This window comes from Scyliorhinus torazame, chromosome 1 (genome assembly GCF_047496885.1).
Source record: "Scyliorhinus torazame isolate Kashiwa2021f chromosome 1, sScyTor2.1, whole genome shotgun sequence".
In the NCBI taxonomy this organism is placed as follows: domain Eukaryota; kingdom Metazoa; phylum Chordata; class Chondrichthyes; order Carcharhiniformes; family Scyliorhinidae; genus Scyliorhinus; species Scyliorhinus torazame.
The window spans coordinates 315,068,261-315,091,237 of record NC_092707.1 but is presented as its reverse complement, the minus strand read 5'-3'; the positions used below and the strand labels follow the sequence as shown (position 1 = coordinate 315,091,237).

At 52.1% G+C, this 22,977-nt stretch overlaps 1 protein-coding gene across 2 annotated transcripts in view; it reads left to right on the top strand.

Annotated features, from left to right (window-relative positions):
• The window catches only part of LOC140424335 (echinoderm microtubule-associated protein-like 6), a 755,202-nt gene that overhangs the window by 710,609 nt on the left and 21,616 nt on the right, over window positions 1-22,977 (top strand). For both annotated transcript variants that reach the window (XM_072507857.1, XM_072507856.1), the window contains one exon: window positions 20,773-20,926. In XM_072507857.1, the coding sequence (XP_072363958.1) occupies window positions 20,773-20,926 (154 nt within the window). The remainder of the gene's footprint in view (window positions 1-20,772; window positions 20,927-22,977) is intronic.

Here is a 22,977-nt window from a genome sequence, read left to right as displayed (position 1 = left end):
CACAGATTCACCACTCTCTGGGTGAAGAAATTTCTCCTCACCTCAGTCCTAAAAGGTTTACCCCTTATCCTCAAACTATGACCACTAATTCTGGACTCCCCCAACATCGGGAACATTCTTTCTGAATCTACTCTTCCTCTGCTTGTAGCTCTCCTTTCTGTCTGGCCATACTGCTTTTGTCTAAACTTCATTGTGGAATCGCTTTGCTCTGTCGATGCTGTTTATGCTTTTTGACACACATGTTGCCCTGTGTTGTAGCTTCACCAGGTGCTCTCCTGCACTCTTCATTGAACCAGGGTTGATCCCCTGGCTTGGTGGTAATGGTAGAGTGGGGGTTATGCAGGGCCATGAGGTGCAGATTGTGGTTGAATGCAATTCTGCTGAGGTGGCACGGTGGCACAATGGTTAGAACTGCTGTCGCACGATGCTGAGGACCCGGGTTTGATCCATACCCCAGAGCATGGTAGCATAGTGGTTAGCACAGTTGCTTCACAGCTCCAGGGTCCCAGGTTCGATTCCCGGCTTGGGTCACTGTCTGTGCGGAATCTGCACGTTCTACCCGTGTCTGCGTGGGTTTCCTCCGGGTGCTCCGGTTTCCCCCCACAGTCCAAAGATGTGCAGGTTAGGTGGATTGGCCACGCTAAATTGTCCTTAGTAAGGTGGGGTTACTGGTTTACGGGGTTAGGGAGGTGTGGGCTTAAGTGGGGTGCTCGTTCCAAGAGCCGACGCAGACTCGATGGGCCGAATGGCCTCCTTCTGCGCTGTAAATTCTATGAAATCACTGTCCATGTGGAGTTTGCACATTCTCCCCGTGTTTGCATGGGTCTCACCCCCACAACCCAAAGATGTGCAAGCTACATGGATTGGCCACACTAAATTGCCCCTTAATTGGGAAAGAAAATAATAATTGGGTACTCTACATTAAAAAACATACAATTCTGCTGCTGCTGATGGCCCACAGGATCTCATGGATGCCCAGTCTCGAGTTGCCAGATCTGTTCTAAGTCTATCCCCTTTAGGACGGTGGTAGCACCACACAACACGATGGAAGGTATCCTCAATGTGAAGATGGGACATTGTCTCCACAAGGACTGTGTGATGGTCACTCTTACCGATTCTGTCATGGACAGATGCATTTGCAGGCAGATTGGTGCGGATGAGGTCAAGTATGTTTTTCTCTTATTGGTTCCCTCACCACCTGCTGCATTCTCAGTCTCGCAGCTATGACCTATAGGATCCAGCCAGCTCGGTCTATGGTGGTACTGGTGAGCCTCTCTTGGTGATGAATATTGAAGTCCCCCACCCAGAGCATATTCTGCGCCATTGCCATCCTCAGTGCTTCCTCCAAGTGGTGTTCAATATGGAGGTGTACTGATTCATCAGCTAATGGTGGCCAGTATGTGGTAATCAGCAGGAGGTTTCCTTGCCCATGTTTAACCTGAAGCCATGAGACTTCATGGGGTCCAGACTCCCAGGGCAACTTCCTCCTGACTGTATACCACTGTGCCGCCACCTCTGCTGGGTCTGCCCTGCAGGTGAGACAGGACATACCCAGGAATGGTGATAGTGGTGTCTGGGACATTGTCTGTAAGGTATGATTCTATGAGAATGACTATGCCAGGAGGTTACCTAACTCGGTGCCGAGAGGTCCATCTGGTTTCATTCCTTGTTTGCGTTTTCATAGCGGTTGAATACAACTGAGTGGCTTGCTGAGCCATTTCAGAGGGCATTTAAGAGTCAACCATATTATGTGGGTCTGGAATCACATCTAGGCCAGACCAGTTAAGGATGGCCGATTTCCTTCCCTAAAGGACATTAGTGACCCAGATGGGTTTTTACGACAATCAACAATGGTTTCATGGTCATTATTATTAGACTTTTAATCGAGTTTTTTTGTTGAGTTTAAATTCCATTGGGATTCGTACCCGGGATCATTTTCCTGGGTCTCTGGATTATTGGTCCAGCGACAATACCACTATGCCACCGCCTCCCCTACATGACACAATACCTGTCTCTCATGCTGCTGAATGCACACTCCTCTTCACTCACAGCAGAATTCCATGGCATTCAGGACTCGCGTCTAACAGGCACCTTGCCCATACACACCTATCAGTGCTGTCAGCCTCACATTCACCTCTGACTGCCCCACATACCTCCAGCCATTCAGTTATGGCAGGCATATCATAGAGCCACATTCTGCCCTCTCTGTTGCAGAACAAGTTGGCATACAATCAAAGGGAGCAGAGCCAATGGGCACAAAAATGCCTGCATATTCTGAGGTCCATAAAGGAGACTATTGTCCGCATCATGGAGCCGGCTACAACTGGGCACAGGGCACCTGACGTCAGTGAGACCACTGATCATTTTTCTGCCTTAAGCCCCTTCTCAACTCCCACCAGATCTTCATTCTGCTATCTGGCATAATGAGAAAGCTGCTACAGTTGGGAAAAACTTCAGGCGGGATTCACTGTTTCTGAGACTGTGTTGACGTCAACGCAGAATTCGTGGACTTTCACGACAATAAATCTGCCGCTGCACCAGGACGGATTCTGCTACTGTTAAAGGGCTACCACCGGCGCCACATGGGACACAATCGATTCTAACGAGAAACGGTGCTGGATTTGCCAATTCCGCGATTGACACTCGGGAGGCTGACGAACTGCAGCCGCATATACACACTTCACTCCCCACAAGCACCATCCCAACCAACAAGATGTCAGGAAGGAGAGCAGCCCCGAGGTTTACCGATGCCCAGCTGGAGACCCTCTTGGACGTGGTGGAGGAGAGTCGGATGATCCTGTACCCCGGTCCGCGAAGGAGGATGCCAGCTGCCGCCGTTCACCTTGCCTGGGCGTGGGTGGCAGAGGTCGACAGCGCAATGAGCAACAACATCCTGACCAGCCAGCAGTGCTGTACAAAATACACAACCTCCTCAGCAAAACCAGGGTGGGCAGACAGCACCAACCCCTGTAACCCGACCCCCATCCAGAGGGCGGCCAAACCCCCAACCTGCACCACATGCCGGCACCCATACCGGCCACCATGGCTGGGTGCACTGGCCACTGATGCCACCAGCTTCCCACCCCCTGGGCTGCATGCGTCGGACAGTCTAACAGCTCTTGTTTTCTGTTTGCCCCCCCACCCCCAGGAGAAGGCCGCACATAACAGCCGTGAGCAGGAGAAGACAGGAGGGGGACAGCCGGACTGATGGCCCCTCACTGTCATAGAGCAGAGGGCCCTGGACATGGTCGGTGGACCAGAGGAAAGGGAGGTCACCGAGGTGGAGTTTGGCCGCGGGCGAGGAAGTGAGACCCTCCTTAGATGTGGTTCCCCATGGCACGTGATCTAATCCTGCGTCTTGTCTTGTGTCTTACAGGCATCGTGAGCCAAGCAGTGACGGAATAGCAGCTCGGACACCATCCCTCCGCCCGAGACCCAGACGACCCCAGGGTTAGAGTTGGAGGATGACACAGATTTCCCGTCACAGCTGTCTCCAACACTCTCCATCAATCCAAGATACCTCGGTTGGGTACTTTATTGAAGAGGCTCCTGGAATGCTATCTGGTGCTCACCACACAGCTGATCCGGTATAGCAGGTGGAGGTATGAACACCCGAGGGGGCAGACGGTCGAAGGACAGGCCGACCCAAGGATCTAGCTGCCGTCCAGATGTGTTTCGGGCTCCTGGAACGGACAGTCCCACCGATTGTGGAGATGCAGGGACTACGTGAGGGGTTGTCGGCAAGCATCCAGTACCTGCAGGTGCAGTTGGAGGAGTCCAACCGCGCGGAGGAGCAGGAGGTGGTTCTGACAGTGCATGCCACCCAGGCCAACACCTGGTGGAGTCCAAGGTGGAGGCATTGGGAGCGACGTTCGTGGCTGTGGATCAGTATGTCTAAGGTCTGGGGTATTCTGTGCAGGCACTGGCTGTGGCCCAGGACAGGGTTGCTGTCTCACAGGCAATCATGTGCCAGAACCACCTGGACATTGCAACAATGCTTCTGAGTGTGGCCCAGGCACAGCAGGTCATGGCTGGAAATGTCGGGCAACACGGTGGCGCAGTGGGTTAGCCCTGTTGCCTCACGGCGCCGAGGTCCCAGGTTCGATCCCGGCTCTGGGTCACTGTTCGTGTGGAGTTTGCATATTCTCCCCGTGTTTGCGTGGGTTTCGCCCCCACAACCCAAAGATGTGCAGGCTAGGTGGATTGGCCACGCTAAATTGTCCCTTAATTGGAAAAAATGAATTGGGTACTCTAAATTCTTTTTAAAATAATTTTTTTTTTAAATGGCTGAAAATGTTGGTGGCATTGCCCAGGCGCTGGCCAATGTGGCGCAGGCACAAAGGGAGGTGGCCCAGTCACAGAGGAAGATAATGCAGTCACTGTCTGATGTGACACAAACCAGAAGTGGTGGCACAGTCACAGATGATGTGGCGCAGTCCCAGACACACATGGTCCATTCCCTGTGCTCCTTGGCCACGAGCGTACGGACCCTGTTCGAGACCAGAGCGGGCCTCCAGGACTGGCAGCGACAGGTGGCGGTGTAGCCTCAGGGAATACCTCTGCATGCAGTCCGTCCCATGAAGTAGCCCAGGGGCCATCGGGCACCCCGAGGAAGGAGGAGGTGATGGGGCCCATGCCGGTGACTCCCGCAGGGGAGGTGCCGGAACACCGCACCATGCCACCTGGGACGCCCGCGGAGCAGCCAGGCCCAGTCGCCCCAGACGACGCCTGCCAACGGGGACCCAGGTTGCAGGACAGGAATCACAACAGGCCGCCTCCATTCCTGCTGTACTTGGCATTAGGGCCCGTAAGGCCAGAAAGTTCGACACCAGTTAAGTTGGCACATGTGCAGGGCACAGTTTAGTTATAGGGGATGGGGCACAAATCTGTAAATATTTGTTCACGTTAAACACTTGTTACCACTGTTACAACCTGCGTCAGTGCTGATGGGTGTGAGGGTGGGCTGGTCTGGGCTGGCCAGAGAGATGGTGCGGGGGGTTGTAGTGGGTGGGGAATGGGTGGATGTTGTGGGTGTGCTGGGCTCACCCAGGAGCCAACCCCCAGCCGGGTTACACTGCCCAGGTATTGGGCACAGACGTGAATGATGCACAACTGATGGTCACATATCAGCTGCACGTTCATTGAGTGGTATCCCTTTCGGTTTGTGTAGAGTGGACTGTCATCTGCAGTTGCTCGAAGGACGATTATGTATCCCGTCGATCACCCCCTGGAGCTGGGCATCCTGGCGATGGCAGCGAACCCCACCGCCCGGGCAGACTGGTGGGCTCGGTCCACATTGAAATGGATGTATTGAGCCGCCTGGGCATATAGGGCCTCCGTGACGGCATAGATGCACCTGTGCACCGAGGTTTGTGAGATCCCGGACAGGTCCCACTCGGTGCCTGGAAGGAGTCCGTCACGTAAAAGTTCAAGGCAACCATCACCATGACGGCCACCAGAAGCCCCCCATACTCCCCATACCCTCGAGCAGCTCCAGCTCATACAGCCGCAGGGCATCCCCCAGGGCTGTGGCGACTAGCAGGAAGCCCACCATTGCTGGTGGAATTCCAACATCCATTGTGTGCAGGGGGTGAAAGGTCGACATGTTAGCATGGTGCGTGCCCCCCTGCCCAACCAGGTCCATCAGGCTACATGGTGGCTTGGTTGGCACCGTGGGCTATGCCCCCCATGTCCCCATCACTCCCCCGCACCCCTGGCCTTGTCGGTGGCCAGCACCGTGGGGACCTCCGGCCCTGGGTCCCGTCACTGATTCCAGGGGTACTGTGGGCTGGCACTGCCTTCGCCAACGGTATGCTCCACGGCCCCTGTAGGGGCTACTGTGCGTGTTGCTCTGGGTGGACTGCCAGCGATGGGTGGTGGGGGGTCTGTGGCTGAGGGTCGAGTGGGGGCGGTGGGGGTCCATACGGCTGGTGTCACTCTGCAGAACCAGGGGCCAGTGGGTGCACAGCAAGATGGCTGGTGTAATGGCAGTCCACGCCTGGACACCGGCCCAGTCCTGTGGGGGGGTCACCCCGGATGCTCGGCCTCTTTCCCCCGTCACCTCCCCTGGCCCTGGCAGGCCGCCCCCCCCCCACCCCAGCCAGCCTGCCAGTGTATGGCTCAGCAGCCCACGGTCGCTCCTCTCTGTATCCTACTCCTTCATCAGTCACGATTTTTAAAAGCACAAGTGTAGTACCCTCTAACGACACAAGAGTGTGGAATGGCAAATGAAGGCTTCAATAAGCAGAGTGCTTACTGAGTGCCGCCTACAGGGCGTCACCTTGTATACGGCTCCCTGGTGGGCGGAGCCGGAGGCGGAGTCCCCCAGGGTTCCAAACCCGGTTTTATAGGGGCATCACCTACATGGTGTTAAGGGTACAGTAACCATTCATCACATTCACCCCCTGTTTAAAAAAAAACGCAAAGTCTGTCGGGGGTGAAGTGGAATTACATGTCTATTCTTTTCGGCGGCCTGATAGTCGTCATCGACCTTCTCACCTCGGGCGGTGGTGTGGCGGGCACGGACGTCATTGGTGAGGGTACATCCGGGAGCACAGTGGTCGGAGCTTTCGTCCGGGTCGTGGTAGAGGGTCGGGGGGCAGGGGGAATAGCTGGGGCTGGGGGTAGCGGTGCCGGCGCCGGCGGGGAGTGTGGAAGGGGGGGCGCTGGGGGGGGGGGGGGGGGGCATGGTCGGTGTCTACCGGGGGGGGGGGGGGCATCGGTGGGGGAACCAGCGGGTGCCAGGTCCCGTAGGGAAACCGCGAGGGAGGGGACGTCAGTGGGGGCACCAGCGGGTGCCAGATCCCGGAGGGAAACCGTGTCTTGCCTGCCGTAGTAATGCATGACATAGGCGTATCGGGGGTTCGCATGCAGCAGTTGGACCCTCTCAACCAGGGGATCCGTTTTATGGCTCCTCGCGTGCCTCCGGAGAAGAACAGGTCCCGGAGCCGTCAGCCAAGGTGGAAGCAAGACCCCAGAGGTGGACTTCCTGGGGAAGACAAACAAGCGGTTGTGAGGGGTCTCATTCGAGGCCATGCAGAGGAGCGACCTAATGGAGTAGTGGGCATCGGTGAGGACCTCCTGCCAGCGGGTGGTTGGGAGACTTCCCGACCGTAAGGCCAGAAGGGCAGCCTTCCAAACTGTCGCGTTCTCCCTCTCCACCTGCCCGTTTCCCCGCGGGTTATAACTGGTCGTTCTGCTCGAGGCGATGCCCTTGCTGAGCAGATACTGACGCAGCTCATCACTCATGAACGATGTACCCCGGTCGCTGTGGATATAAGTGGGGAAACCAAACAGGGTGAAGATGCTGTGCAGTGCCTTTATCACAGTGGCCGAGGTCATGTCGGGACATGGAACAGCGAATGGGAAGCGGGAGAACTCGTCGATGACGGTTAGGAAGTAGGTATTGCGGTTGGTGGACGGGAGGGGACCTTTGAAGTCCACGCTTAGTCGCTCAAAGGGCCCCAAGGCCTTTACAAGGCAAGCCTTGTCTGGCCGGTAGAAGTGCGGTTTGCACTCCGCACAGATCTGGCAAGTCATGGCCTTGGTGGAGTAAGGTAGGTTGCGGGACTTGATAAAGTGGGCGAGCCGGGTAACCCCTGGGTGACAGAGGTCATCGTGGATGGCCTGCAGGCGATCCTCCTGCGTGTTGGCGCACGTGCCGCGGGACAGGGCATCTGGGGGCTCGTTGAGCTCCCCTGGACGATACTTAATATCGTACGCGTAGGTGGAGAGTTCGATCCTCCACGTCAAGATTTTATCATTTTTAATTTTGCCCCGTTGTGCGTTATCAAACATGAAGGCTACCAACCGTTGGTCGGTAACGAGGGTGAACCTCCTACCGGCTAGGTAGTGCCTCCAGTGCTGCACAGCCTCCACAATGGCTTGTGTCTCCTTTTCGACTGCAGAGTGCCGAATCTCGGAGGCGGTGAGGGTCCGGGAGAAGAATGCTACTGGCCTGCCTGCCTGCCTGACGGTAGCAGCCAGGGCGATGTCTGACGCATCGCTCTCTACTGGAAAGGGATGGTTTCGTCCACCGCGTGCATAGCGGCCTTGGTGATGTCGGCCTTGATGCGATTGAAGGCCGACCAGGCCTCAGCCATCCGAGGAAATGTCGTGGTCTTTGAGTGGGCGGACTTAGTCCGCATATCTGGGGACCCACTGGGCGTAATAGGAGAAAAGCCCCAAGCACCGTTTGAGGGCCTTGAGGCTACGGGGGAGGGGAGTTCCTAGCATGCGGTCGGGGTCAGGACTTAGGACCCCGTTTTCCACGACGTAGCCAAGGATGGCTAGTCGGGTTGTGTGGAAAATGTATTTTTCCTTTTTGTAGGTCAGGTTGAGGGCCCGGTCGGTCTGAAGGAACCTTTCAAGGTTCACGTCATGGTCCTGCTGATCATGGCCGCAAATGGTGACATTGTCCAAGTACGGGTAAGTAGCCCGCAGGCTGTACTGGTATACCATTTGGTCCATCGCTCTCTGGAAGACGGAGACCCCATTTGTGACGCCAAAGGGGACCCTGAGGAAGTGAAAAAGCCGGCCGGCTGCTTCGAAAGCAGTATAGAGGCGCTCTTTCGGTTGGCTAGGGAACTGATGGTAGGTGGATTTTAGGTCGACAGTGGAGAATACACGGTATTGAGTGATCCGATTGACCATCTCTGCTATGCAGGGAAGAGGGTACGCATCGAGCTGCGTGAAGCGGTTTATGGTCTGGCTGTAGTCCACGACCATCCGTTTCTTTTCCCCGGATGGTACTACCACCACTTGTGCTCTCCAGGCGCTGTTGCTAGCCTCGATGACCCCCTCTTCCAGTAAACGCTGGACCTCTGACTTGATAAAAGCCATATCTGGGGCACTGTACTGCCGCCTGGTGGCGACGGGCTTACAGTCGGAAGTGAGGTTCACGAATAGTGAAGGGGGTGTAACTTTCAGTGTTGCAAGGCTGCATACAGTGAGGGGGGGGCAAGGGTCCGCCGAACTTCAGGGTCAGGCTTCGGTGGCTGCATTGGAAATCCAGACCGAGCAGCAGGGGGGCGCAGAGGTGAGGGAGGATATAGAGCTTGAAACAAGCGTATTCGGCGCCCTTGATCGCGAGATTCGCAATACAATACCCCTTGATTTGGACCGAGTGGGACCCGGAGGCGAGGGCTATGGTTTGGGAAGCGGGATAGGTGCGCAAGGAGCAGCTCCTTACCATTTCTGGGTGGACAAAGCTCTCCGTGCTCCCGGAGTCGAAGAGGCAGGGAATGTCGCGCTCGTTGATCTGGACCTGCATCATGGAGTTCCGCAGGTGCTTTGGCTGCGATTGATCAAGGGTGATCGCTCCCAGTTGCAGGTAGTCCGAGTCCTCCGCCGAGTCGGATTCACAAAATGGCCGCTGCCGTCGGTCGCACCTGTCGGGTCTAGAAGATGGCCGCTGCCAAGATGGCCACCCCCATGACTTGCACGAGGCCGATGACGTGCCAGAAAGGGGCGTGTCTGGCCGGTGCGCAGCCGCATTGTGGGGCCTGCGGGCCTGTGAGCTCGATTTTCGGGCCTAGTGAGCGTTTTGTTTCTGGGCCTTGGGCCTGGCCAGGCAGACCCTCGAGAAATGCCCCTTCTTTCAGCTGTCGCTGCAGATGGCAGAGCGGGCTGGGCAGCGTTGACGTGGATGCTGGCTCTGCCCACAGAAATAGCACGGTGTGCCCCTGGTCTGGGCGGGTTGCCGCAAGGCGCAGGCCCGTAGCGTGGCCGAGTCTGGGGTAGTCCGAGGGGGGCTCGCAGGGTCCGCGGGATACATGCCTAGGTTGTGACAGGCCACTTCCAGTGAGGTGGCGAGCGTTACCGTGTCCTGAAGGTCTTTAGCTCCATTTTCGATGAGTCGCTGTCTGATATAGGTCGAACGGATGCCGGACGCGAAGGCGTCTCAGATGTGCAGGTTCACGTGGACTTCCCCTGTCACATCCTGATGGTTGCAGTTCCTGGCGAGCGCAGTGAGCTTTTCCATGTACTCGTCCAGCGTTTCCTCTGAGCGCTGCCGGCACGTAGAGAGCAGGTGCCATTCATGTACCTCATTTGTGGGTTTGACGAAACGCTTTCGCAGGATCTCGATCGCCTCGTTGTAAGTGGTCGCCTTCTTTTTTTTTTAATATATTTTATTGAAAATGTTTTCCAAACGACAATTTTTCCCTCTTACAAAGCAAACGAAACAATAACAAAACAGAAATTTTTAACAATACACAGGTAACAAAACCCCATTGTCTATTGACCTAAACTAAACTAAACTCCCCCCCCCCCCTGAGTTGCTGCTGCTGGTCATCTGTCTTCCCTCTAACGTTCCCCTAGGTAGTCGAGAAATGGCTGCCACCGCCTGGTGAACCCTTGAGCCGATCCTCTCAGGGCAAACTTTATCTGCTCCAGTTTAATGAACCCCGCCATATCATTTACCCAGGCCTCCAGTCCGGGGGGTTTCGCCTCCTTCCACATGAGTAGGATCCTGCGCCGGGCTACTAGGGACGCAAAGGCCACGACATCGGCCTCTTTCGCCTCCTGCACTCCCGGCTCTTCCGCAACTCCAAATAGAGCTAACCCCCAGCCTGGTTTGACCCGGGCCTTCACCACCTGCAAAATCATTCCCGTCACTCCCTTCCAATACCCTTCCAGTGCCGGGCACGCCCAAAACATATGTGCGTGGTTTGCCGGGCTCCCGCCACACCTCCCTAATTTGTCCTCCACTCCTAAGAACCTGCTCAATCTTGCCCCCGTTATGTGTGCACCTTAAATTGAATCAGGCTAAGCCTGGCGCATGAGGAAGAGGAATTTACCCTGCTTAGGGCATCAGCCCACATACCCTCCTCTATCTCCTCCCCTAATTCTTCTTCCCACTTTCCTTTTAGTTCGCCCACTGACTCCTCCCCCTCTTCCCTCATCTCTCTATAAATCTCTGACACCTTGCCCTCTCCGACCCACACCCCTGAAAGCACCCTGTCCTGTATCCCCTGTGTCGGGAGCAACGGAAATTCCCTCACCTGTTGTCTAGTAAACGCCCTCACCTGCATATATCGCAAGAAATTTCCCCGGGGCAACTTATACTTTTCCTCCAATGCTCCCAAGTTCGCAAAAGTCCCATCTATAAATAAATCTCCCACCTTCCTAATTCCCAACTAGTACCAGCTCTGAAATCCTCCATCCATTCTTCCTGGGGCGAACCTATGGTTGTTCCTGATAGGGGACCCCACCAGGGCTCCCCGCACCCCTCTCTGTCGCCTCCACTGTCCCCAGATATTCAGTGTTGCCGCCACCACCGGGTTCATGGTAAACTTTTTAGGTGAGAACGGTAGCGGCGCCGTCACCAGCGCCTCTAAATCCGTCCCTTTACAGGACTTTCTCTCCAGTCTTTTCCACGCCGCTCCCTCACCCTCCATCATCCATCTACGTATCATTGCCACATTGGCGGCCCAATAGTAATCACCCAAGTTCGGTAGTGCCAGTCCTCCTCTGTCCCTCCTTACTCTCGGAACTTTCCCTGCCCACACGAAGCTCGTGATGCTCCTATCTATTTTATTAAAAAAGGTCTTGGTGATTAGTATAGGGAGACATTGAAATACAAATAAGAACCTCGGGAGGACCATCATCTTAATTGCTTGCACCCTGCCCGCCAGCGATAGAGGCTGCATGTCCCACCTCTTGAAGTCCTCCTCCATTTGTTCTACCAGCCGTGTCAGATTAAGTCTGTGCAAGGTTCCCCAGTTCCTAGCGATCTGAATCCCCAGGTATCGGAAGTTTCTTTCCACTTTCCTTAGCGGTCAGCCTTCTATCTCTCTACTCTGGTCCCCTGGATGTATCACAAATAATTCACTCTTCCCCATGTTTAGCCTATACCCCGAGAATTCCCCGAATGCCCTCAAAATTTGCATAACCTCTATCATCCCCCCCGCTGGGTCCGACACGTATAACAATAGGTCATCCGCGTATAACGAGACTCGGTGTTCTTCTCCCCCTCTAATCACCCCTCTCCATTTCCTGGAGTCTCTCAACGCCATGGCCAGAGGTTCAATTGCCAACGCGAACAACAATGGAGACAGCGGGCATCCCTGTCTTGTTCCCCTATATAATCGGAAATACTCCGATCTATGTCGACCTGTAACTACGCTTGCCGTTGGAGCCCCATAAAGAAGTCTAACCCAGCTAATAAACCCGTTCCCAAACCCAAACCTCCTTAACACTTCCCATAAATACTCCCACTCCACCCTATCAAATGCCTTCTCTGCGTCCATTGCCGCCACTATCTCTGCCTCCCCCTCCACTGGGGGCATCATTATCACCCCTAATAGTCGTCGCACGTTAACATTCAGTTGTCTCCCTTTTACGAACCCTGTCTGGTCTTCGTGCACCACCCCCGGGACACAGTCCTCTATCCTCGATGCCAGTACCTTTGCCAGCAATTTGGCGTCCACGTTCAATAGTGAAATAGGTCTATAGGACCCGCACTGCAACGGATCTTTGTCCCTCTTCAAAATTAGCGATATCGTCGCCTCCGACATCGTCGGGGGTAGAGTCCCCCCTTCCCTGGCCTCATTGAACGTCCTCGCCATCAACGGGGCCAACAAATCCACATATTTTCTGTAATATTCCACCGGGAACCCGTCTGGCCCCGGGGCCTTCCCTGCTTGCATGCTTCCCAGTCCCTTAATAACCTCGTCCACCTCAATCGGCGCCCCCAGGCCTGCCACCTCCTGCTCCTCCACTTTCGGGAACCTCAATTGGTCCAGGAACTGCCGCATCCCCTCCTCTCCCTCTGGGGGTTGAGACCTATACAGTTCCTCATAGAAGGTCTTGAACACCTCATTTATCTTTCCTGCCCTTCGCACCGTGTCTCCCCTTTCGTCTCTAATTCCTCCTATCTCCCTCGCTGCTGCCCTCTTTCGCAATTGATGCGCCAACAGGCGACTAGCCTTTTCCCCATATTCATACCTCCTCCCCTGTGCCTTCCTCCACAGTACCTCCGTCTTTCTGGTGGTCAGAAGGTCAAACTCCGTCTGGAGTCGTCTCTTCTCCCTGTACAATTCCTCCTCCGGGGTCTCTGCAAATTCCCTGTCCACCCTTAAAATCTCCCCCAGCAATCTTTCCCTTTCCTTGGCCTCTGTTTTCCTTTTGTGGGCCCCAATAGAGATCAGCTCTCCTCTGACCACCGCTTTTAATGCTTCCCAGACCACTCCCACAGGGACCTCGCCGTCGTCATTGACCTCCAGGTATCTCTCAATACACCCCCGCACTCTTGCACACACTCCCTCATCTGCCATCAGTCCCACATCTAATCGCCAGAGTGTTCTCTGTTCCCTGTCCTCTCCTACTTCCAGGTCCACCCAATGTGGGGCATGATCCGAAACCGCTGAGTACTCAGCTTCTTCCACCCTAGAGATCAACGACCTTCCCAACACAAAAAAATCTATCCGGGAGTACACTTTATGGACATGGGAGAAGAAGGAAAACTCCCTAGCCCTAGGTCTAAGAAATCGTCATGGATCCACCCCCCCCATTTGGTCCATAAACCCCTTCAGTACCTTGGCCGCTGCCGGCCTTCTTCCGGTCCTTGAGCTGGATCTATCTAGCCCCGGTCCAGCACCGTATTAAAGTCCCCTCCTAAAATCAAGTTTCCTACCTCCAGGTCCGGTATACGCCCCAGCATCCGTCTCATGAATCCCGCATCGTCCCAATTTGGGGCATACACATGAACCAACACGACCTCCATTCCGTCCAGCCTACCACTCACCATTACATATCTACCTCCGCTATCTGCTACGATGTTCTTTGCTTCAAATGCTACCCGTTTCCCCACCAAAATGGCCACCCCTCTGTTCTTGGCGTCCAGTCCTGAGTGGAACACCTGTCCCACCCATCCTTTCCTTAGCCTAACTTGGTCCGCCACCTTTAGGTGCGTCTCTTGGAGCATAACCACGTCTGCCCTTAGTCCTTTCAAATGCGCGAGCACTCGGGCCCTTTTTATCGGTCCGTTCAGGCCTCTCACGTTCCACGTGATCAGCCTCACTAGGGGGCTACCTGCCCCCCTCCCGTGTCGACTAGCCATTACCTTCTCTAGGCCAGTCCCATATCCCGCCTCCGCGCTCCCGCTCGCTCCCCCAGCGTCGCACACCATCCCCGCCCACCCACTCTTTAGCCATTTCCTTTTGGATTTCCGCAGCAGCAACCCAGTTGTCCCCCCCCCCCCCGGCTAGATCCCTATCTAGCATGATTGCTCCCCCCATATCACTTCCGTAAGTCAGCTGACTTCAACTGACCCCGGCTACTCCTGCTCACTCCTCGACCCCCCCCGTGTGGGGGAACTCCCATCCGCCTTGCGCCTGTCTTCCCGCCTTATTCTTTCTGGCGCGGGAACATCCCTTTACCTGACCCGCCTCTTATGGCGCAGCTCCCTTTCCCCTCCCCCTCTCCTTCCCCATTCTCCGACTATGTCCCATCTTTCCCCCCTCACCAGCGCCCACATTTCCCCAATGTCTCCCCCCTTCCCTGTTTACTTCTCAATTAACTTCCACCGTAACATTAACAAAAACAATAACAATAACATTTCCTGCAGCATCAGTCCCTCAGTTCCGGTCCAATTTCTCTTCTTTGATGAAGGACCATGCTTCCTCCGCCGTCTCGAAATAATGGTGTCTCTCCTGATACGTGACCCATAGTCTTGCTGGCTGCAGCATCCCAAACTTCACCTTCCTTTTATGCAACACCTCTTTGGCTCGGTTGAAGCTCGCCCTCCTTCTCGCCACCTCCGCACTCCAATCCTGGTATATCCGTACCACAGCATTCTCCCATCTGCTACTCCGCACCTTTTTAGCCCATCTCAGGACCTCTTCTCGGACCTTAAGGCGGTAAAATCGCACGATTATCGCCCTCGGTGGTTCTCCCGCTTTTGGTCTTCTCGCCGGAATCCGATTTGCCCACTCCACCTCCATGAGGCCTGCAGGGGCCTCAGCACCCATCAGTGAGCTCAGCATCTTACTTGCGTACTCTCCACAGTCCACTCCTTCCACACCCTCAGGGAGACCTAGTATCCGAAGGTTCTTCCTTCGCGCTCCGTTTTCTAGGGCCTCGATCTTTCAGTACACTTTTTATGAAGTGCCTCGTGCGCCTGAGCCTTAACTGCCAGGCCCAGGATCTCGTCCTCAATATCTGTCACCTTCTGCTCCACCATGCGGAGCTCAGTCTCCTGGGTCTTTAATGTAGTGGTCGCCTTCTTGATCATGGCAGAGATTTAATGGCTCACCCGGGCATGGAGTAGGCGCAACTTGCGAGGCCCTAGGACGGGAGCTTCTGAGGATTCTAGGTAGGCGTCGAAGCAGCAGAGCCAGTACTTAAAAATCTCTTTGGCCTCCAGTGCCCGTGCTTCCAGGTTGAGCTTTTCTGGCTTGAGACCGGCGTCCATCCTAACGTAGTATGCTCAATAAATTGGAGTCCCCTCAATAATGACACGAGAGTGTGGAATGGTAAATGAAGGCTTTAATAAGCAGAGAACTAGCCAGCTACAGAGACGTGTACTTACTGAGTGCCGCCTACAGGGTGTCACCTTATGTACGGCTCCCTGGTGGGCGGAGCCAGAGGCTGAGTCCCCCAGGGTTCCAAACCCGGTCTTAAAGGGGCATCACCTACATGGTGTTAAGGGTACAGTAACCATTCATCACAACAAGTGAACCACATCAGTGGGAACTCGGTCCATCGGAGGAGGCCCTGGAGATTACCGGTTTGCACTAATGATATGCAAATTGTGTTTACTGTACATGCATTCCGTATGCATTGATGCTGTTGTCGAGGTGACGGGGAATTGCAATTTGGCATCAAATTGGCGCTTGCTGCGAATTTGGAGTCGGAACCGATTCTCCGCCCGATCACGTTTCGCAATTTTGGCGTCGGCCAATGGAGAATCCCTCTTCCCTTGTTTTGTAACCCCCTCCCCCACCTCTCCAAAATTATTCCTCCCCTTCTGAGTTCCTCACACAAAAACTGGCACCCACCCAGCCACATGAGCCGAGGAGGAAAGAAAACATCTGTACAGCACCAATGAAGAGGCCTCATCATTTGATCACACACTCACAGCTTGACACTCAGATACTGCATATACTTTGGAGGCGAGCATAGAATTTGGATCTTGTGGTGAGTTGCAGGCACAAGTGGCCGGCAGCCAAGTGAGAGGTAAAGAATAGTTTGGCTCATCGCAGGATGAGATGGCAGACGGGTGAAGCATAAATGCTTAGGTGCATTGACTGGTCTCCCTGACAACCTCCAGTTACTATCATGAAGCATGGAGGACTCCTGCACTATCTCAACAGAGGGCATTGCACAGAGCTTGCCTTCTCCGCAGCCACTACTCCATCTCCCTGTCATCCTGCAAACTTAAAGGCACAGCTCTTCCCATATCCGTTGCAGCTTTTTGGGGGGACAGGTCAGCTATTCATTTGTTCCCTGCTGTGAGAATGTGGCAACATTCTTTGGAAAATTCAGGAACTTTCTAAAACACTTCCATAGTGACACTCCAGAGTACTTACAATCACTGTGCAGTAGAAAATATCCCATAAAATTACCTTGCCTGAATCTTTAAGGAACAGTAATGCAAAGCCTATCTTTCAGCTCCATGCTTGTTATTTGCAGAGTGAGCAGCAAAGAGGCTGTTTGTGCATTCTTCGACTAAATTTGGAATCCTGGCATCACATCAGCTGGTTGGAAAATGTGACAGCACAATAGCTGAGGCAATTTTTCACCTTTTGTTCCTTTTTGGTTGTGATCAGAGGGAGATAGAAAGACAGATGTGAAGGGAATTGTTCAGCTTCGACAAAGACTTTGAAGTCAGTCAGGTTTTAAAACAGAAAATTGACAGGGCAGCTTGAATAAGCAAAGAAAAGGAATGCAGGACTTTATTCAGTGTGAAACTTTCAATCTTGGTGAGTGCATGAATAGGTAGTAGTGGATCAGTTGCCAATGGAAAGAAAACCAAAGTGTGTCATGGACAAATTATGCACCATTTCCTTTTTACGTCTCACTGAAATTGATGGGTGGGATTCTCCGGTCCGCCAGCCGCGTGTTCCTCAGACGGTTGAGCTGGCAGCGGGATTCTATCTACCCACCGCTTGTCAATGGGTTTTCCTATTGCAACCACCTACGCCGCTGAGAAACCCGCTGGCGGGTGTGTTGCCGCCGGGAAAATTGAATCGCAACGACCGGAGTATTCCGGTCGGAATTTCTGGCTAGTTTATTTTTATTTCTTCTTATAAATTTAGAGTACCCAATTATTTTTTTTTCCAATTAAGGGGCAATTTAGTGTGACCAATCCACCTAACCTGCACATCTTTGGGTTGTGGAGGTGAAACCCACGAAGACATGGGGAGATTTTGCAAACTCCACACGGACATTGACCCAGGGCCGGGATTCGAACCCAGGTCTTCAGCGTGCAGTCCCAATGCTAACCACTGCACCACCGTACTGCCCTCTGGCTAGTTTATTAAAGTAAAGCAGGAGAACCTACTGAATTGTTGAAGTATGATATGTTCATTATTTTGCATTATTACATGAAGACAGGTTATACTATTGAACTGATTTTGATCATAACCTTTTTCTATGTGTCTTCACCTGTGAAATAAAACAACCTAACAATGTGTAACTGGCCTGAAATATTACAAATATTTTAGTCCAGCTGAAATAAAATTAATAATAATCTTTATTAGTGTCACAATGTTACATTAACATTGCAATGAAGTTACTGTGAAAATCCCCTAGTCACCACACTCCGGTTCCTGTTCGTGTACACTGAGGGAGAATTCATAATGTCCAATTCACCTAACAGCACGTCTTTCAGGACTTGTGGGAGGAATCCGGAGCACCCAGAGGAAACCCACACAGATACGGGGAGACCGTGCAGACTCTGCACAGACAGTGACCCAAGCTGGGAATCGAACCTGGGTCCCTGGTGCTGTGACGCAACACTGCTAACCACAGTGCTGCAGCCAATTGAGGGACACCCGAGCATAAGACAATAAAATCAAGTATATATGAAGTTTATGTTACACCCCTAGGGTGCACTGTTGTATAGTTGGATATTTGACAGTGCTAATGGAAGTGACTAACACTACTGTATCTTAGAGAATATAAATTTTTCACAATCAACGTTTTAGTTGCGTGTACAGATGATAAAATTATTCGCCTTCCCACTAACTGATATATGATCTTTTCATCTGTTCTCTCCTTTTTTGATTTTATAAATCTATAAAAGTGTTCTCTTGCCTGGTCATGATAATTCTCATGAATAGTCTCTTCAAAACCACTGACAACTCTGACTGACTTGCCCTATATTCATAGCATTTTCTGCTTTTGTTCAAGATTCCCAGTATTTGTCACTTTATGTAGAACAAGTTTTGAGCTCACAAACTGTGACACTAATAAAATCTATTTTACAGAAAAACAGCTACTGATTTTTCCAGAAATAATTTTACACTGTTATAGTAACCTGTTACTTAAAAAGGAACCACTGATATTTTAAGTTAATTTAAAGAATTTTAATCCATCAACCTAGGTTTTGCTGTTGAGGTGCATCTATTGTGTGCTCCATTTGTTTCTCCGCTTGAAACATATTTGTCCTGAAAGTTACTGAAAGCATAGCTGATGAGGATGCAGTAAAGAGAATGGGGGCATCTGTGACTGTGGTAAATAACAAGACTAATGGTTTACCTCCTTAACCAGTAAGGCTTAAGGATATGGAGGTTGAACAACATTGTAGCAACTTTCTTCATTGAAAGCGCCCTTACATGGTTAAGTACGAATGTAACTTTTCCTTGGCCAGTTTAATTTGTTCAAACTGTGCAAATATAGCACCGTCTGGAATCTCTCAGGTCCAGATTTTTTCAACAATGGAGAGGCTCTCCATCACGGCAAAAATCCCTGAAATGGCCATATTTTCTAAGTCCTGCCTCTGAACCTGGCTTTTCCCATCTTTGCGAGGGTGGGACTAGAGTTGGCCAGAATACAGGTGTGAATCGCAGAGGCAGCTGTCTATTTAAATCATCAGGTACCTCTACTGACTTCTGGCATTTGAACCCTGGTTGTGTGAATCACAGATTCCACAGGGCAGACCAGGTGAGAGGGGGTCTGAACTTGGTGGGTACCCTTTTGGAGAGGTATGGTACTCCTTTGCAAAGGGTCCAGGGACACCTTTAGGAATGTTAGAATTAAACATAGTTGTGCACTTCTTATGCACAAACTCATCAAAATTGTCCAGCTGTTCAGGAACTGTTAAATCCGTGCAGGAAGTGTCGCTGCTGCCCAAGAATTTTCAAAGCTGTCAAAACTATTCAGGAGGTGATCAAAACTACTAGGTGAGCTGGCATGGAGGAGGTATGGGTAAAACGTGGTGCGTGGGGGGCTTGAGTTGGCATAGGGGATATCAGAGCCATGTTAGGTGGGTAGAGAAACATAGAGTGGCATAGGAATCATGAGGAACCATGAAGTTTGAGTGGGAGCTTGGGTTGGCATAGGTTGGCATGGATGAGGCATTGAGAGTATGGGAAGGATGGAGGATATTAAAAAAATTAAACAGTGTCAGAGGTCAGAGATAGCCCATGCACCCAGCCCGCCATGTTCTTGGTAGCCTGTCCTGAATCCTATTTCAGCCTGCCCCCTTGCCTCCCCAAGAAAACACTCGAGCTGCAGGCAGCCATTTCTAAAGGTTGGGTCCGCTGGGCCGGGAGATCTCCCAACTCTGCACATCCAACCCAGGGATGAAAATATGGGCCTCAAGAGAGGTTGATGGCAAGCTCTCATTTTCCCAAAGCGTATGGCAGAGCAACACCTATGAGGTATACTTTCCTCACAACAAATTCCTGGATTGTTTGCACACTGATATCAGCAAACGTATTAAACAGTGTTAATTTACGAGCAATACATTTTTGTTATTTTTTGGTTTCTGCTTTCCCCATTCTTTGCTTTCTATTTTTATTGTTTAAAATGTATTTTATTTTGTCTAATATAACTTTCTTAAAAGGAATGTCAAATGTATTTGCTCCCATTATCCAACTTGGAGGAGATGGGACCAATGTTCAAAAATTGGTCCTCTAAAATTGTTTGAAGAATAACTGCAGAATTCCATCAGTTAAGGACCAAAGGTAAATCACTAAAATATTTCCATTACCGACATGAACAAGTCAACTTCTGACATGATTTTTCAGTACCAAATAGAATTTTGTTAATGCTGAATGAATTTTTATCCACTACATCAGCAGCATAATTTATTCCAAATGAGATAACTGAATTTTGCAGCAGTGGAGATTTAAATTCAGAAATGCAGAAACATTTTAGTGGTACATGTCTGTTATATATTCGTCTAGAATTTCCTGTCTAGAGGAGGGACATGACTTTCTCCAGCTAGACAAACTACACTGTGACTTGCCCAATTTCATGGGTTGAGGGTGATAACCTATGCATGCTGGGACTCTCAGCAGGATCCTCACAACAGAAAGCACTACATGAGGGGCGATATAGGTGATAATGCAACATGACACCAAAAAGAAAGAGGAAGCAAACCCCTCACAATTTATTTTAAGTTTAAAAAGACTTTTAAGAACCAAGGCATTTTAAAAAGAGGAGAGAGCAACCTTTGAAGGAGAGGTAACACGGAGGTCATTCCAGCCCTTGGTATGAATTGAAAAGCAAGTATTAATATTGTGGAGGCTGTGTAATAATGCAAACTTTATGATAGAAATGTTTTCATTTTTTTGATGTGTTTTTCATCTCTTTGAATAGCATTCTAGGAGATGAGGTCCTTGGAATTTGGCCACGAAATGCTGATAAAGCAGATGTCAACTGTGCTTGTGTATCACATGCTGGGTTAAACTTAGTGACTGGGGATGACTTTGGTTTGGTGAAGCTTTTTGATTTTCCTTGTACTGAAAAATATGTAAGTGAAATTTTAATCCTTAAGCTGAAATATCAGTCGTAAGTTATTTATGCAAGTCTTTTTTATAAATTTTTGATGTAAATTTCATATATAGCCAGATACTTGATTATGGCACTACCACCGACACAAAAGATCTTAGAAAACGTTTAGAGCCTGAAACTCCTGGACCTTGGTTAAGATGGCAGGAGCAGTGTAACCAATTTGTCTGGGGCAGGATTTGAGTTGAAGACTCAGTTTGTCCAATGCCTTTTTTCTATGGTGCCAAACTCCATCACAACCGGGGAAATGTTTCTTGTGCCTGCCCCATCCATGTGAAAGTGATTGGAAGAGGTGAACTTGGCAGAGGAGTAGCCACTCAGCTCCTCAAACCTGTTCAGCCATTCAATTAATTCAGACCTGGTCTGCACTTCAACTTTATTTAGCCCCTTTTAGCTCTATTATTCCTTGCCAGAAATCTATCGCTCTCAATTTTAAAAAATTCAATTGACCCAGAATCTGTAACCATTTGGGGAGACTTCCAATGTTCCACTGTGTTTTATGTGAAAACGTGCATGTGGATATCACTCTGAAATGGCCAAGATTAACTTTTAAGACTTTGCTCCACTTTACATATACAGGGGCGGGATTCTCCGAGCCCCGCACATATACAGGGGCTGGATTCTCCGAGCCCGGACATATACAGGGGGCGGGATTCTCCGAGCCTCGCACATATACAGGGGCTGGATTCTCCGAGCCCGGACATATACAGGGGCGGGATTCTCCAAGCCCGCACATATACAGGGGGCGGGATTCTCCGAGCCCGGACATATACAGGGGGCGGGATTCTCCGAGCCCGGACATATACAGGGGGCGGGATTCTCCAAGCCCGCACATATACAGGGGGCGGGATTCTCCGAGCCCGGACATATACAGGGGGCGGGATTCTCCGAGCCCGGACATATACAGGGGGCGGGATTCTCCGAGCCTCGCACATATACAGGGGGCGGGATTCTCCGAGCCTCGCACATATACAGGGGGCGGGATTCTCCGAGCCTCGCACATATACAAGGGCGGGATTCTCCAAGCCCGCACATATACAGGGGGCGGGATTCTCCGAGCCTCGCACATATACAGGGGGCGGGATTCTCCGAGCCCCGGACATATACAGGGGGCGGGATTCTCCAAGCCCCACGCCGGGCCGGAGAATCGCCGCAACCGCGCCACGCCGCCGGCACGAGATTCTCCGTGGAGCGTAGAATCGGCGCCATTTGCACTTGCGCGTTTGGCGTGGTGCGGGTCACGGGCCACTGTCCGCAGGCCGGGCCGCCGATTCTCCAGCCTTGATGGGCCGAGCAGCCGCGCGGAAACAGCAGAGTCCCGCCAGCGCCGTCCACATCTGCTCGCAGCCGGCGGGAACTCTGCGCGCAGGGTCGGGGGGCAACCTGTATGGGTGGAGGGGGGGCTCCTTCACCGGGGGGGCCTTCCGATGGGGTCTGGCCCGCGATCGTAGCCCACCGATCGGCCCTATTTTGTTACGCGACCGGCCCCTGAACCCCCTCTCGCCATGTTGCTTCGCGACCGGCGCGTTGAGGAAGTCCCCCGCGAATGCGCGGGTTGGCGCGGCACCACTGCGCATGCGCGGGTTGGCGCGGCGCCGGGAAGGGAGGCTGGAGCGGCGTGAACCGCTCCAGCGCTGTGCTGGCCCCCTATGGGGGCCAGAATCGGTAGTGCCCGCGCCCGTTTCACGCAGTCGTGAAACGCGACAGCGTTCACGATGGCGCGGACACTCTGCCTCCATTTCAGAGAATCCCACCCCCTGCATCTACCCTATCAAATCCTTGTATTACTTTAAAGATCAAAATCTGATCATTCCTCAACATTCTAACGTCAAATTTACATGCACAAAGTTTATGCAAGAGACATGTTGTGATCTTATCACCTGTCACAAATGTAACTAGCTCTGTTCCCTTTGCAGCAAAATCATTTTCCATGAGAGAAGCGGCAACTTTGATTTCTTACAATTTAAAAACATCTGTAGCCACTTTCAGGCCCCACCTTGTAAGATGTTGCTA